The sequence below is a fragment of the Pezoporus wallicus genome, unplaced genomic scaffold, assembly GCF_028554395.1.
Source record: "Pezoporus wallicus isolate ANWC-B61680 ecotype Strahan unplaced genomic scaffold, APGP_CSIRO_Pwel_v1 scaffold_14062, whole genome shotgun sequence".
NCBI lineage: Eukaryota > Metazoa > Chordata > Aves > Psittaciformes > Psittacidae > Pezoporus > Pezoporus wallicus.
This window is the reverse complement of record NW_026640917.1, coordinates 271,924-286,403: the sequence shown is the minus strand read 5'-3', so window position 1 is coordinate 286,403 and position 14,480 is coordinate 271,924. Positions and strand designations below refer to the sequence as shown.

The 14,480-nt window shown below is 60.1% G+C and overlaps 2 protein-coding genes across 7 annotated transcripts in view; one reads left to right on the top strand and one right to left on the bottom strand.

Annotated features, from left to right (window-relative positions):
* The window catches only part of LOC130605615 (acidic leucine-rich nuclear phosphoprotein 32 family member B), a 97,002-nt gene extending 96,185 nt beyond the window's left edge, over positions 1–817 (top strand). For 3 of the 5 annotated variants that reach the window (XM_057421239.1, XM_057421240.1, XM_057421237.1), the window contains one exon: positions 174–334. In XM_057421239.1, coding sequence (XP_057277222.1) covers positions 174–319 — 146 coding nt within the window. In that variant the 3' untranslated portion in view covers positions 320–334. Of the gene's footprint in view, positions 1–173; positions 335–580 lie in introns of those variants that run through there. The other 2 variants (XM_057421242.1, XM_057421241.1) reach the window with 1 other exon arrangement.
* Positions 818–3,754: 2,937 nt separating this feature from the next.
* ZNF414 (zinc finger protein 414) lies at positions 3,755–8,679 on the bottom strand. Of its 2 annotated transcripts, XM_057421231.1 has the most exons (8): positions 8,522–8,679; positions 7,596–7,670; positions 7,408–7,515; positions 7,100–7,205; positions 5,795–6,315; positions 5,384–5,434; positions 4,557–4,715; positions 3,755–4,173 (listed from the first exon to the last, which is right to left on the bottom strand). In XM_057421231.1, the coding sequence occupies exons 1-8, from the start codon at positions 8,589–8,591 to the stop codon at positions 4,097–4,099; spliced, it is 1,167 nt and encodes a 388-aa protein (XP_057277214.1). In that variant the 5' UTR covers positions 8,592–8,679; the 3' UTR covers positions 3,755–4,096. The 2 variants fall into 2 exon arrangements, with proteins under 2 accessions (XP_057277214.1, XP_057277215.1); XM_057421232.1 differs by lacking the exon at positions 5,384–5,434.
* Positions 8,680–14,480: the final 5,801 nt, after the last annotated feature.

Genomic DNA, 14,480 nt, shown 5'->3' with positions numbered 1-14,480 from the left:
ACCAGCCACGCTGGGTAAGTGCTAAATACTAAAGAGGCAAATCAACTAGAAACCCAGTTTTCAGTTGCTTGACCTGGTAGTCTTGTGCTGGAGGAGTACTTCTGTCACAGAAGCTCATGGTGGCACTGTGTGTGAGGAGATGCTCTTGGAGACACACGTTCCTCTCCCTTCAGCTGCAGGGCAGGGTAGACCCTTCTTGACTCGAGTGCAGACTCCTCTGGCTATAATGATCTGTGGAGACCTGAATGAATGTTTGACAGGATACAGTGCCTGGTGTGACTTCACATCACCTTGTATGAGCCTGGTCCGAAGGGACTGAATTCTGCAAAGACATTTCTGGAGGTGCTCACCAAAGCAAAGCCCATTGAAACATGGGGTGTTTGGAGGGCAATAGGACACAGTTAATGCCTCGTGCCAGTCTTGGCTTTCCTGGGTGCCACGAGGAGCTGGTCAGGGTGGATCTCTGCTCTGGAATGGTGCCAGTCCTAGCCTGTGCTTGTTCACCAGCAGCTCGAAGCCCCAGTTCAAATGCTGTTTACACAAGACTGAACTGAGCTTCACGCTTGGCCTCTCTTTGCAGACCTGCCACGAGGGGAAAAGAGAAAACGAAATCTAGAGGATGAAGGAGAGGAAGATCCAGAAGATGAAGAGGACGACGAGGATGACTGATCCCAGCAACCCAATCAGTTTTACAGACTCTGACTGTGCTTGTCTTAACCTCCCCGTTGTGTCTATGTGAGACTGTAAATCCCCATCTCCCGCTCCTCCCCCTTTGTATGGCTGCAGCGTCCACAATATATTTTTTTAAGATGTAGAATCCTGTAGGCATTCAGGGGAATCTTCCACCCAAGGCTCACTTCTCACAGGTACCCATGACCAAAGGCTTTCTCCGTTCTGTGGTTTGTGCAGCAGTTTGCAGAAACAAAAAAAAAACCCAAAAAACCCCCAAAACCCCACCAAAAAAAACACACACACAAAAAAAGAAAGAAAACACATACAAAAAAAAAAACCCAGAAAAATGTATTTCCTCCTCCTCGGGTATCTTTTGTGTCTGAAATCAGCTTTGCCACACTGGACCCAGAGCTCCAGCTCCCACCCTGCCCGACAGCAACAAGGCATTTGCTTATCCACATGCCCTCAGAGCAGCTTTCTGAAGACGCTTGAGCCACCTCGAGCAGTGGGTGCAGATCTGGTTCAATGGACTCCAACGCTCCCTGAGGTCTCTCTGGTCAGAAATAGTGGTGATGATGTGATCTCTGGAGATGCTTGAAGATGCTTTAGTGCTGGGGACGGGGGGTGCTTGGGGTCTTGGGAGAGGGGGGGTGGCTGCTTGCAAGACCTGGTACCTCTGACGATGCACCTTGCAGTAGCCCTGCACTTGCTTTCCTATTGGTTTCTTATAAACTGGAATCTTTTTCCCAGTGGCCACCCAATAACTTCCACTTGGATGTCCAAATAAGCCTCATTTCCGTGTCATTGCTGTGTGATGAGGCCTCTTGTCACCCCTTAGCAGCCTCTGCCTTTAGGAAGAGATAGGAAATAGCTGGTGAAGGGATACTGCACTTGTGTCAACCTCCATTTCGCACTGTACAGAACACGTTCAACCAGTATCACTGTGATGCACCTAACTCGGCGTTCCCCGGGAGACCGTGTTAGCCTCGATATTCTCAGGGTCCTTCTGCTAGCCAGTACCAGCTCTGGACACTTGCCTCAGCGCTAGCCTGGTCTACGCATCCTCCTCTTCCTCCTCCTCTTTTCTTTCTTAGCATGAAGAGAAGTGCATTGATCAGAACCCAGCTCTCTCCCACTCGTGTTGGTGCTCTGACGGTGCCGCAGAGCAACGTGTCCCCGCACCCCGTGATGGCTGCAAGGAGGAAGCAGGGATGAGCCACGTGTAGCTCCACTACGGAGGGTTCCTCACCCTTTGCCCACCCTTCCTCTGCCTGGAGGTGTCCCCATCCATGAGCTTCCCCGGCCCCGTGGCACCCAAGGGATGGTAACTGGGTGCCGCTGAGCTGCTCCTCATGGATGCACTGGCACTTTGTGGCATTCCCGGTGGGCAACCTGCAGGCACCCAGAGGGGAGGCTCGGCAGCGGTTCCTGCAGAGGAGTGGAGTGCGTTGCAGCACATCCCAGTTCCTGTTGCTTTGGTCTGGTCTTGCTGTCGTCTCGTGTTGTACAGTAGCTGTAACCATTCGGAGCAGAATTAGTCCTGTAAAATGCAAACTGAGTAACTTATAAATGTTAAAGGAATTTTTTTAAGGAAAAAAGAAAAAAAAAGGAAATTTCAGAGCAGCAGTTACTTCTCATTAATTTTTTTTTCCCTGCATTTTTAGCAGATTGTATGGATTTTATATTAGCCTAGTGACTGTCAGGTTGCGATTGGTCAGATTAGTCCCAGGAATAAGGATCTCCAGCCCCTTTTGTATCTTTTGTTACCAAAATTTGGATAAAACTTTTAATAAAGACTTCAGTTTTTACAAACCCATCGCAACGAGCCTTGTCTTGGCCTCCTCTGCTTTTGAGTTTCTTCTGGGAGCCGAGACTCCAAATAGACTCATAGAACGGGTTGGGAAGGAGCTTAAGCTCATCCAGTTCCAAGCCTGGAACACCTCACACTAGACCAGGTTGCCCAAGGATGGTGCAGGATGCCCTGGGGCTCTGTGCCCTGCTCTGTATGGAGCTCACTGCATGAGGTCTCAGCAGCTGGGGGCTTCAGCACCAGCATCTCATTCAGTGCATGTGTCCCCTGTGAGGGGGGGTCTGTTCTGCACTGGGGCAGGGGGCAGATCCAGGCCGTGTGTGGACCAGAGCTGGGAGGCTCAGGGTTCTCCTGCAGTCCCCCCCCTATTTCAAACACAGCCTCTGTCCCCTCCGCACCCAGATGTGGGGCAGTGGGGACTGGGGGGCTGCCCTGCTGCAGCCCCATGCATCTGCCCCACTCTGTCCGTCCAGCCTGGGCTCTGTGTCCCCTGGTTTCTCTCCATCCTTGCTCTTGTGTCCCCTGGGGCTGGGGAAGGAGGCCCAGCACTGGGGTGCAGGCAGGAGTGAGCCGAGGGGTGCTGCTCGCCCCTGTGCAGGGGTCACAGCAGGATGAAGGCTGCACCCAGACCCCTCCTCAGCCCCCGTCCCAGGGCAGCGCTGCAGGGACCGGGGCTCACCCTGTGCCCCCTGCGAGGTGCACCCCAGGGTGGGTGCAGGTGGGAAGGGGAAGCCTCCGATCCCATGGGATCTGTGTGCTGAGGGGAGTGTGGCTGGGAAAGGGGCAGCCCCATGGGCAGCAGCCAGGGATGAACACTGGGTGCAGAGCAGTGGGCACAGAACAGCAGATGCTGAGCAATGGGTGTTGAGCAGTGGTGCTGGTGCTCCCATCCCGTGTTTGCCATAGGCAGCACTGGGCCCCATTCCGCAGCACCCTGCCTGGCTCAACCCTCTCCCCTTGCAGGGCCGGGCTCAGCACCAGCACAGCAAAGTGGGGCCAGGACTCACTGCCCGGCTCCCTCGTGGGGTGCAGGAGGTTGCACAGCTCCCAGGGATGGGGACCAGGCCATGGATGAGCTGTTGGGGTGCAGCAGCCACCGTGTTCCCCATGGGCTCCTCACACCTCCGAGGGGTTGGAAGCAAAGGCTCCATCTCTGCTTCTCACATACGCACCTATCCCTTCTTCAGGTGGGGACAACCTTAAGGGTGGCACCGCTTCCCCATTGCCCCCATTGCCACCGCTGGCACTGACAGAGGCGCTCCCGGCCACTGCTCCTGTACAATTCCTATTTATTATTCCAAGACCTCATTCCAGAGAAGTCCACGAACTCCTGAGCAACCCAACCAGGCTCCCCCCGAGCCCCTGGGGCTGAACAACGGAGCCTTGAGGGGAGGGAGACGTGGGGTTCCAAGTGCTTGAGAGTTTCCAAAGAGCAAAGGGAGGGTAGAAATGAATCGTCCATCGTCCCCTCCGCCGCCCCGAGCTGGGGATGCTCCCGGTACCCAGGAAGGGGTCCCTGTCCCAGTTGGTGGCAGGGGGCTGTGCGGTGCCCCCCTGCCTGGCTGCAGGGAGGGATGGAGAGGTGCAGGAGCAGTCCCACGGGAGCCAGGGGCATCAGAGCTGCGAGTACAGGGAGTTCTCCATCTCCGGCGTCAGCTTGGTGTGGAAGGAGGAGAGACCCACCCCGAAATCTGGAACGAAGCAAATCACAGAATCCGCGTGGTTGGAAAAGACCTTTAAGAGCATCAAGCCCAACCGTTCCCCAGCACTAAGGCCACCACTAACCCATGGCACTTAAGAGCAGTCAGCACCGCGGCCAAACCCCTCCCACCCTGATGTAGGGGCACGGGGAGGACACACGGACACCCCCCGGGGCATCACCACAGGGCGAGGAACCAGGGGCTGGAGCCCGATGCTCACCCCAGCAGCTCTGTCCCTTCCCCACCGGAGGCACGGGGTGCACACCGTGCAGGGCACGCTGAGCCCGCTCCCCATCAGCATCCCCTTCCTCCGCACCGGTATCCCAGCAGCCAGGATCCCTCCCCACTGCCGCCCCCCCGCCATGGTGCCGTACCCATCTCGGTGTCCATGCGGCCGGGCGCCGGGGGGTTCTTGCGGTGGTCCTCGATGTGCAGGGTCATCTCCTCACGCGAGGCGCTGGAGTAGGGGCACTGCATGCAGGTGTAGCGGCCCCGCGTGTGCTCCCACACGATGCGGCTGTTGGAGGAGTGCCCTGCAAGGACGGGCGAGGAGGGAAGCACAGCGCTCGCCCCCCCTCCCGCCTCCCCAGCCCCAAGCCCCGGGTGCCATGGGAGCCGTGCCAAGCGCAGCGCTGGGTGCAGGGTGCTCGGTGCCATGGCTCGTGATGGGTGTCACGGGGCTCGCATCAGCCGGTGCAATGGGGGCAGGAGACCCCACACTCCGAGCCCCACATCCACTGGAGGTTCCCTTCCCAGTGGAAGAACGCCAAAATCTGGGAGCAGGGAGCGAGGCTGTGCCCCCCCCGGCCCTGACATCCCTTTGCCCGTCGCCTCTCCGCATGGAGCTAAGGACAGCAGTTTCCAACCCTGCCTTGGAGCTGGGGGGACTGGGGAGGACTTGAGCCCAAGCAGCTCCAGCAGCTCCTTCTCCCGCTGCTTCTGCCCTCAGAACCAGGCTGGGTGCTTCCTGGGGGCACACAGCCAGTGACCCCCCCTGACTCCGAGCCTACCTGGGCAGCATCCCCTCTCCATGTGGCTCCCACAATGGAAGGAGCCTGCCCTCCCCCTGTGCTCCCCTCTACTCTCTGGGGAGCATCACGGTGCCCCATGGGGCCTCTCCCATCCCCTGCAGCCCCCACCACCGCCCGCCGCCCCCCCGAGTGACAGAAAGCAGCCCCCAACCAGTAGGTGCCAAACTAACCTGGAGTCACTCCTGAGCCAAAGCATGGGAGGAGTGGGCTGACACTCACACCTGCGGAGGGAATCGAGGGGCAAGACAAGCATTAGGGCTTCCCCTCCCTCAGGGGGGACACGTGGGGGGGCAGGCCTGGCCCGGCCCCCTGCCTCGCACCCCCAGCACGCCGGGGAGCAGCGGGGCTGGCAAAATTTGGAGGCTCGATTTTGGTGTTTGCTGGCGCTTTGTCCAATAGAGCATCCCTGTGGACGGGATGCGGAGGGCACCGGAGGTGGGATGGGGCTGGGGGGGCGCAGAGCGGCCCCACGCGGGGCTGGGAGGGGGATCCTGGGCTGGCCGATGCTGGGTTCTCCTCCGGGAGCTGCTGGTGAAGGTGGGAGCAGAAGAAGCTTTGCCCGGACGGCGCCACGCGCTCACCTTGGCTTTTCTTCCAGACGGCGTTGGAGACGGGGGGGCCGTGGCCCGGCACGTAGGGCCGGAGGCGATGCTGCGCCGCGGGCTGGGGCAAGCTGTAGGGCGAAGGGGGCACGTAGGACAGGAACGGCCCCGGCACCGAGGACGGGGGTGGCCCCGAGAACCGAGTCAAGGACGATGGCCCGAAAAGGCCGGGCTCCAGCAGCGGGAAGGGGTGCGGGGCCGGCGACACCAGCGGCAGCGCCTCCAGTGAGCCCGGCAGCTCGGGGAGGCTGCTGGGCACCGGGGCAGTGTCCGCACCGGGCACGATGGCTTCTTTCTCCAGCGGCCGGATAACGCTCGGGAGCTTGGGAAGCCCCTCGGGTGGCTTGGCCGGGGGGTCCTTCTCCAGGGCAGAGGTAGCGGGCGGGATGGGCTTGTCGGCTTTGGGGGGTGGCGTGGGGCTGCTGGCGCTGTCAGAGCAGACGTGAAGGTGCTTGAAGAGCGAGCGGTGTGTCCGGAAGCGCAGCAGGCAGTTCTCACACCTGCAGGGCCAGCGGTCAGTGTCAGGGATGGGGACCCCTCCACATCACCCCGAGAGCATCACTGACAGCGTCCCCTCCACATCACCCCGAGAGCATCACTGACAGCGTCCCCTCCACATCACCCCGAGAGCATCACTGACAGCGTCCCCTCCACGTCACCCTGAGAGCATCAGTGACAGTGTTCCCCTCCACATCACCCTGAGAGCATCACTGACAGCGTCCCCTCCACGTCACCCTGAGAGCATCAGTGACAGTGTTCCCCTCCACATCACCCCGAGAGCATCACTGACAGCGTCCCCTCCACGTCACCCTGAGAGCATCAGTGACAGTGTTCCCCTCCACATCACCCCCCAGCCCTAGCCCCAGGGTCTGCAAATGTAGGATCTTGTGTGCCTGGGGCTGTTTGGGAGCTGCTGGGTGCCCACACATAGGACATGCTATGGGAGGGGTCTGCAGGGAGATGGCAGGTCTGCTTATCAGGGCCTGTAGCAATAGGACAAGGGGAAATGGGTTTAATTTAAAACAGGGGAAGTTAAGGTTGGAGATAAGGAAGAAGTTCTTTACTATGAGGGTGGTGAGGCACTGGCACAGGGTGCCCAGGGAAGTGGCAAATGCTCCACCTCTGGCACTGTTCAAGGCCAGTCTGGACAGAGCCTTGGGCAGTATGGTGTAGTGCGAGGTGTCCCTGCCCATGACAGGGGGGTGGAACTGGATGATCTTAAGGTCCTTTCCAACCCAAACCATTCCATGATTCTCTGATGGGATGGGGACCAGCGGGACTCACTTGAAGTAACGGTTTGGCTTGTAGTGCACCTTCATGTGGGCCATGAGGTCCTGCATGCTGGGGAAGGTCTCTGTGCAGCCCAGCGTGGGGCACTGGAACGTTTTACCTGGGCAAAGAAATAGGGCAGAGACTCAGCAACAATGCAGCTGTGCTGCCCCAGCCCCACAGTGGGTCTCCGGCACCTCCTATCTGATGCTGCACAGCATCTCCTGGAGGTCCAGGCTCCACCTCAGCTTCAAGCCCCACTTTGCCACCTCCCAGCCAAAAGAAAGCTCACCCTGGAGCGATGCCGGGTGTCCCAGCCTTACCCTCAAGCGACTGCGTGGGTCTGTAGTGGACCTTGTGGTGGTCCATCAGCTCCTGCATGCTGGGGAAGGCCAGTCTGCAGCCGTAGCTCGAGCACTGGTAGTGCTTCCCTGCAAGGACACAGATGCGTTGGCCTCATTCACCCCTGACCCCGCTGCTGCCATCCCCATGGGGCAGGCATGGGGCTCACCTGGGACAGGTCTGCGCTTCAGCGGCCGCAGCTCCTGCGCTGGGGTCCCCACGCTCCCCGGCGCCTCGCTGCTGCCTGCGGGGAGAGGCTGTCAGGGACCGCGCGCAGCCCGGGCCGGTGCCGCTGGGCACGGGGACCTCCACGGGCTGGGGAGAAACCTCCTGAGGCTCAACAAGGGCGAGGGGAGGAAGTGCCCCTGGGGAGGAAGAGCCTCAGGAACCAGCACAGGCTGGGGGCTGCATGGAGCCAGGCTGAGAACATTGGGGATGTTCAGCCTGGAGAGGAGAAGCTGCGTGGAGACCTCAGAGCAGCTTCCAGTGTCTGAAGGGGGCTGCAAGGATGCTGGAGAGGGGCTCTGCATCAGGGACAGGACAAGGGGTGATGGGTTCAGACTGACACAGGGGAAGTTCAGGTTGGAGATAAGGCAGAAGTTCTTCCGTGTGAGGGTGCTGAGGCGCTGGCAGAGGGTGCCCAGAGAAGCTGTGGCTGCCCCATCCCTGGCGGTGTTCAAGGTTGGACACAGGGCTTGAAGCAAGCTGCTCCAGTGGAAGGGGTCCCTGCCCGTGGCAGGGGTTGGAGTTGGATGAGCTTTAAGGTCCCTTCCAACTCTAATGATTCTGTGATTCCTACCCTTTACAAAGAGGGGTGCATGCAGTTGCGGGGGATCTGGCTTGGAAGGGGCTGGAGCCCTCCAGGGTGGTTGGAGACAGGATGCTCTTTGCCCTAGAAAAAGCTGCTGGTATGAAGGCAAAGGCTGCTGGTGTCTCCAACACACTGGGTGGTGACATGTGTACTGCCATGCCCAGCCTCAGGGTGCTCCCCAGTCCACCTCTGGGGTTGGGCCAAAGGGACCTCACAGCAACAGGAGCAAAAGTTCCTCCCCTTCCTCCTGCCCCAGCCCCTCTCAGCAGGCACAAGGGACTCACCTGCCCCCTCTCCAGTGTATTTACCCCGCAGGGAGAAGGTGGGCACAGCCTCTTCCTTCTCCGTCTTCATGGCCTGGCCAGGGGTGGGCACAGGGTGATGCACGTGCGGATGGAGTCTTCTCCTGGCGATGCTGCACCGAGTGCAAGGGCGAGAGGTTAAAGCCTGGCATGATGTTGACTGCCTCCTCCTTTATGTCCCACGGGAGCCTCCCACCGGGGGACCCCCAGGGCAGGAGATCCTGGCTTCTGAGGGGCTTTGCTGTGTTCTCTGCTAGGGAGGACCCGCCACCAAAGGCAACACTTCCAGGGTAATCCCCCCATCCACCCTACCCATGGTTTCAAAGGGTTTTCCAGCCAAGAGGAGCAGCAGGTCCCATTGCACGACTGGGAGCACTGGCAGTGAAGCCGGATGCTGATGGGCACGTGGGGATGGCTCCTTCACACAGCCTACATCAGGCGGTCCCCCAGATTAAACTGGCTTCACCAGGCGCCAGGCTCTGACATGCAGAAGGCAAACACTAAGTCCTAGTATAAAGCATCTGAAAAGTCCCTCACTTCAGGAGCGTCCTCAATAGTGTCTTAATGTCAAAGTTAATAATAGCAATAATAATTTGAATAATAGAATGGTTTGGGTTGGAAGGGACCTTAAAGCCCATCCAGCTCCAACCCCTGCCACAGGCAGGGACCCCTTCCACTGGAGGAGCTTGCTCCAAGCCCCTGTGTCCAACCTGGCCTTGAACACTGCCAGGGATGGGGCAGCCACAGCTTCTCTGGGCACCCTGTGCCAGCGCCTCAGCACCCTCCCAGGGAAGAGCTTCTGCCTAAGAGCTCATCTCAGTCTCCCCTCTGGCAGGTTCAAGCCATTCCCCTTGCTCTGTCCCTACACGCCCATCACAGCAGTGCTGGGGCTGCAGAGGGGCTGCAACTCCCACATCTGCACTTGGGTAGAGGGTTAATATTTCCCCAAGAGCTCAATGACTCCCAAACCAAATGTCCCTGGGGAATCTCCTTGGGGATCAGCCTTGTGGGTACAAGGAGGTGCATCTGCATCCACCCCATCCCTCCTGGCCTTGCTGACCTGCCCGTTTGCATCTATTCCAGAGGCATTTTTCCACTCCAGCCAGGATCCCGGTGGGTTGCAGGAGATGGGTTTTACCCTGGCACACAGAGTTCAGAACTGCAACCCACCAGCAATAAATCAGAGCATGGAGCATGGAATCCGTGCGGGATTATACCTCAGGCTGCCCCCAGGCTTGTGGCTTTGTTCAGGGGTTGCACTGGGTTTTTTTTTGTCTCAGCTTCTGCTGCCGCTGCGGGATGCAACCTGGGACTGAGGCTGGAAGGGGGATCAGCCACAGAGTGGGGGGATTTGGGCCAGGGCCAGGCTGGTTGCGTCCCAGGAGGGGAAATTCAGCCCTGGCTGGAGGGGTTGGGTTGCTCCATCTGCACAAAGTGGTTTGGGCACATAAAGTTCAGAGAGGCTTTGAGGGAGCTTTGTTTTATCAGAGATAAAGCAGGTTTGGGGGGGCAAAACCATCTTGGGAATCTTCCTTTGATGGAGAAAGCATTCAAAGGATCGAGGCAGGGCTACATCTGTCTGCTCAGCCCCTTGTGCAGCGTCCATGCAGCGCCATCACGTTTTGGTGACCATCACCGTAGCTTCCAGCCTTGGGTGCTGCTGAAGCATTTCATGAGTCCTTGAGGCTATAGTGAACCTCCCCCAGGTTCCCTCTTCCCTGCTGGAAACGCTCATTCCGGCTCAGTCCTCAGTGCTTGTCCCAGGACTTGCGGACGGACCCCGGGAGCGATGGTCTCCAATGGCTTCCAGATGAGGCTGAAGGCAGCAGGATGCTGGTACCCACCCCACCAAGAGCTCAGCTGGATCACGGGCACCTTTCTGCTTCCTCTGCAGGGACCTCCCAGCGCTCCTGGGTCAAACCTTCCCTCCTCTCCCTCCTGGCTGCCTGCTGCCACTTGCCGTTTCCCAGGGGTACCCAAGAGATGCATTTTGAGCTGATTTTTCCCTATGGAAAAGCTGGGAGAAGGCCTCTTGGGGAGGGAGATACAACTGGACAGGTCAGTGAGGGCAGGTGGGATGGATACAGGCACCCCTTGCTGCAGCCAGCACACGCCTGTACATGCCTGACACATGCCTTGTGGCCCCATCAACATCCAGCTGGAGCAAAGCTGCTCAATAAGGGTGTGCCTTTGGCAGTGGACAGGGTGGCAGCCCCACAGCATCCCGTTATACTCAGCCCAGGCCCTGGTTTTGGGGAGCTGGTGGTGCCTGTGTCACTTTGCTGTCACTGATCACCTCCTGCAGGGCACTGTAACACCTTTAGTTCCCCAGGACCGTCCGTTCTGCCACCCTGACACCATTCTGCTGCTGAACTGTCACCGGTGAGATGTGAATCCCCCAATGCCAATGCAAACCCTGCCCTGCAAACCCAAACCTGAAGTCGGCGTCAGTATTCCCAGGGTTTTCCTGCTGCAGGTTCAGTCTCCCTGAAAACCTGCCGGCACCAAACTCCCTCATTGCAGCCCCTGCGGTGAACAGGAACCCTGGAAAAATCCTTCTGGGAAGCTGACGGCAACGAGGAGGGTTTGCAGCTACTGTTCACCCAGAGCAGCCTCTGCTGCTGACTCAGTTAATAATGAATACAGCTCATCTCCCACAAACGAACCAGGGGGTTATACAGATCACCAAGCACAGGAGCCTTTTACACACACACACACCCCGGGATGGATAAACGGGACAAATAATCCTACTGGAGCATCTCGGCGTGGTTTCTGGCCTGGGGTTGCAGAAGCTTCCCAAAAGGCAGCTCCTCGGCGCAGGAGATGAGAAACAAAGGCTCTGAACAAGGGGCTCATGTGATCGCTCAGCCGGGGAGCGCGGAGGGAGGACGCGGAGGCTGACAGCAGCACGGATGCTGCCGGTGCTGTGCTCCGGCCGCCGCACACAGGGTGCAAACGGGCCCTAAATTAAACCCACGTCCTGAATTCTCCTGTGGCCTTAACACCGGAGCTGGTGTTGGGGGGGATGATGCTCCGGGCATCTCTGCCCCTGATGCCCACCACAAGCAAGGTACCCTAATCCCAACCTGGGCTGGAGCAAAGCCGCTGCCTTGATGTTCTGCCTTGCACCTCACCCCGAGGGCACGCTCCCTGCTCTCCAACTCAGAAAATCTGCCCAGAGAGGCCCACGGAGCCCAGCCTGGAACCTCACCACACCTGCTGCTGGAGGCAGCGTGGGCATCCAAGGGCTTCCCTGTGCCATGTCCCCACAGCGGACATGGAGGGAGCTCATCCAAGGCCCATCAGTGGTTCCTTTGAAAGCATCTTTCAGCCTTTCCTGCAGAGCCCCCCTGCCATCCCCTGAGCTTGCTCCAAGCCGTCAGTGACCCGGGCAGCGTGTGAACACGGGAGAGCCATTTCCCCCCATCCCTGCACCATCCTGGTGCCCGCCTTCACCAGCCTGCCCACAGCCAGCTGATCCACTGGGCTCTTCAGCCAGAAAAACCCCTGCTCCCCTTCAGGAGCCATCTGCGGAGGACAGACCTTCCGCCTGAGCCCGGCCAACGCTGCTCCTGGAGCAGCAGCCCTGACCACCGTCAAGTTCACGCCACGGCCAAGGCTCAGGAGCCCCTTCGGCCCCGCAGCAGATGAGCAGCAGCATCCCCAAGCCCCTGACAGCAACAAAGCAGCTCCCACGTGTGCAAGGAGATGGAGAGACCGTGGGGAGACCCCGGTGGGAGCAGCCCGAGGATGCTCGAGGTGGTGAAGCGGGTCTCGGTGCTCCCACAGACCACACATGCCTGCAAAGACCCGGGGGCCAACACCTCCCGTGGCTAGCTGTCCCTGTGCTATCAGCCCCATAGGAGAGACCCCCCCCTTAGCTAGCAGCCCCCCATGGGTGGCACCCCCATGGCAAGTGGTTTCTGCACCTAGCGGGTCCCTATGGTTATACACCCATGGCTACTCCTGTGGGCAGCAACACGGCCATGGCTCGCACCCCCATGGCAAGGCACCCCTGTAACACAGACCCCCCCCAACCGTGCACAGCAGCCCTATGCCGATGTCCCCCCCACATCTCCCCCGGGCAAAACGGCTTTACCCGGAGCCAGCCCCCGGCAGCCCCTGGTGCACGTCCAGCTCCCTGCAGAGCCCGGTAACGGGCCCGTTACACCCCGGTGCCGGACAACCCCGTTCCCGTTCCCGTACCCCCCCCCCCGCCCCGTTCTCCCGTACAGCCGCCGGTACCGGTTCCCCCCCCCGCCCCCATTTCCGTACCCCCCTCCCGGGGCCGGTCCCCCCCGTTCCATTGCTCCCTTCCCGGGGCCGGTCCCGCCCCTTCCCGGTGCCTCCCGCCCGCACGTACCGGGGCCGGGAGCGCGCATCAGCGGCGGCGCGGCCGCGGGGCCATTTTCTGAGCGGAGCTGTCGCGAGAGCGGGGGGGGGAGGAGGAGGAGGAGGAGGAGGAGGGGGGGGAGGAAGGAGCGGTGCGGAAGGGGGGGCGGGGGCAGCGGGGGGGCTTGGCCCCGCCCCTGGACCCCCGCCTGCCTTAACGGGGTGCGTTTGCACCCCCCCCCCTCCGCACCCCGGTGCCTGCGGGCGGCCGGAGCATCCCTGCGGGCTCGGAGCATCCCAGGTCCCTGGAGCGTCCTCAGAGCACCCTGAATCCCTTGGGAAGCCCCAGACCCCTTAGAGCATCCCTCCAAGCCTTTTGAAACGCTCTCAGACCACCTTGGACCCCTTAAGAGCACCCCAGCGCCCTTTGAGCACCCAAGTTCTTTGAAGCACCCTGAACTCCGGGGACCACCAAGCCTATTGTAGCCCCTTGGAGTCTCCCAGAGACCCCCCTCGGAGCACCCGGAGCCCTTTGGAGCAGCCCAGTGGGTGCCTGAGCTGAGTGGGAGCACCCCACACAGACAGCACCCACAGCCGGGTGCTGCCCCCCAGCCCCAGGGAAAGGCTGAAGGGTGCAGGGAGGAGCTATTGAAATCAATGGGTTTTCCAAAGCCTTTTTTCCCCCCTTTTTAATTAAAATCAATTCAGTCTCTGCTTCCCACTGCCCCATGCAAGCTCTACAGTGCAAGGACTCCCGAAAACCTGGGATTTGCAGGAAAAGTGCCCCCAAAGAGCACAGGCGCTGTAAACCCCATGGTGGGGAGGCCAAGCCGTGGGTTGCAGCGTGGGGCCATGGGGGACTCCACATCCCCGCAGCCTCCTGCCTTGTGCCATCCCCACCCTGGAGGAAGCAGGGTCCCCTGCACCCCTCTGCAGTCCCTGTCTGGGGCAGGGGTAGCCCCTACGCTGGGGGCTGCGGGAGGGAGGAAGAGGAGGGCAGGATGTGGGGCTGAGGCTGTCGTCACTTCCTCCAGCGCAGGGCTCGGCCGGGGTGCGGGGCACAGGCAGGATGAGCCCCGACGTTTGGGCCCCGTTCATCCCTCTCCCTGCTGCAGACTGCCTGGAACAACCCTGGCTCAGACTCAGCCCCCATCCAAGACCCCCCTTAAGCCCCGTCTGTGCCCCTGCTTTGGGGGTCTCCTGAACCACAGAGCCTGTGCAGCCAAGGGGTTCTCTGAGCACCCCTTGGGAAGCACCTTAAAGCCTTTTGGAGCTCTCCTTGGCACCCTGGACCCGTTAAAGCATCCCAGGGCTCTCTGAGCACCCAAGATCCTTGGAGCATCCTGGACTCCTGGGATCCCCAAGCCTATTGTGGCCCCTAAGAACGCCTTGGAGCCCGCCAGGACCCCCCTCGGAGCCCCTCTGAGCACCCGGAGCCCTTTGGAGCAGCCCAGTTTCCACCCCACGTATTGACCCTGGCCCCCGACGGATGAAACACCCCTCCTCATGATGCTCAGCCTTGTGACCATCATCAGACAAAGCTGCTACAGCTCCATGGGCTTTAGCTACCTGGTTCTCACAGCTTTTCCTATGAGAAATCGGAATGGTG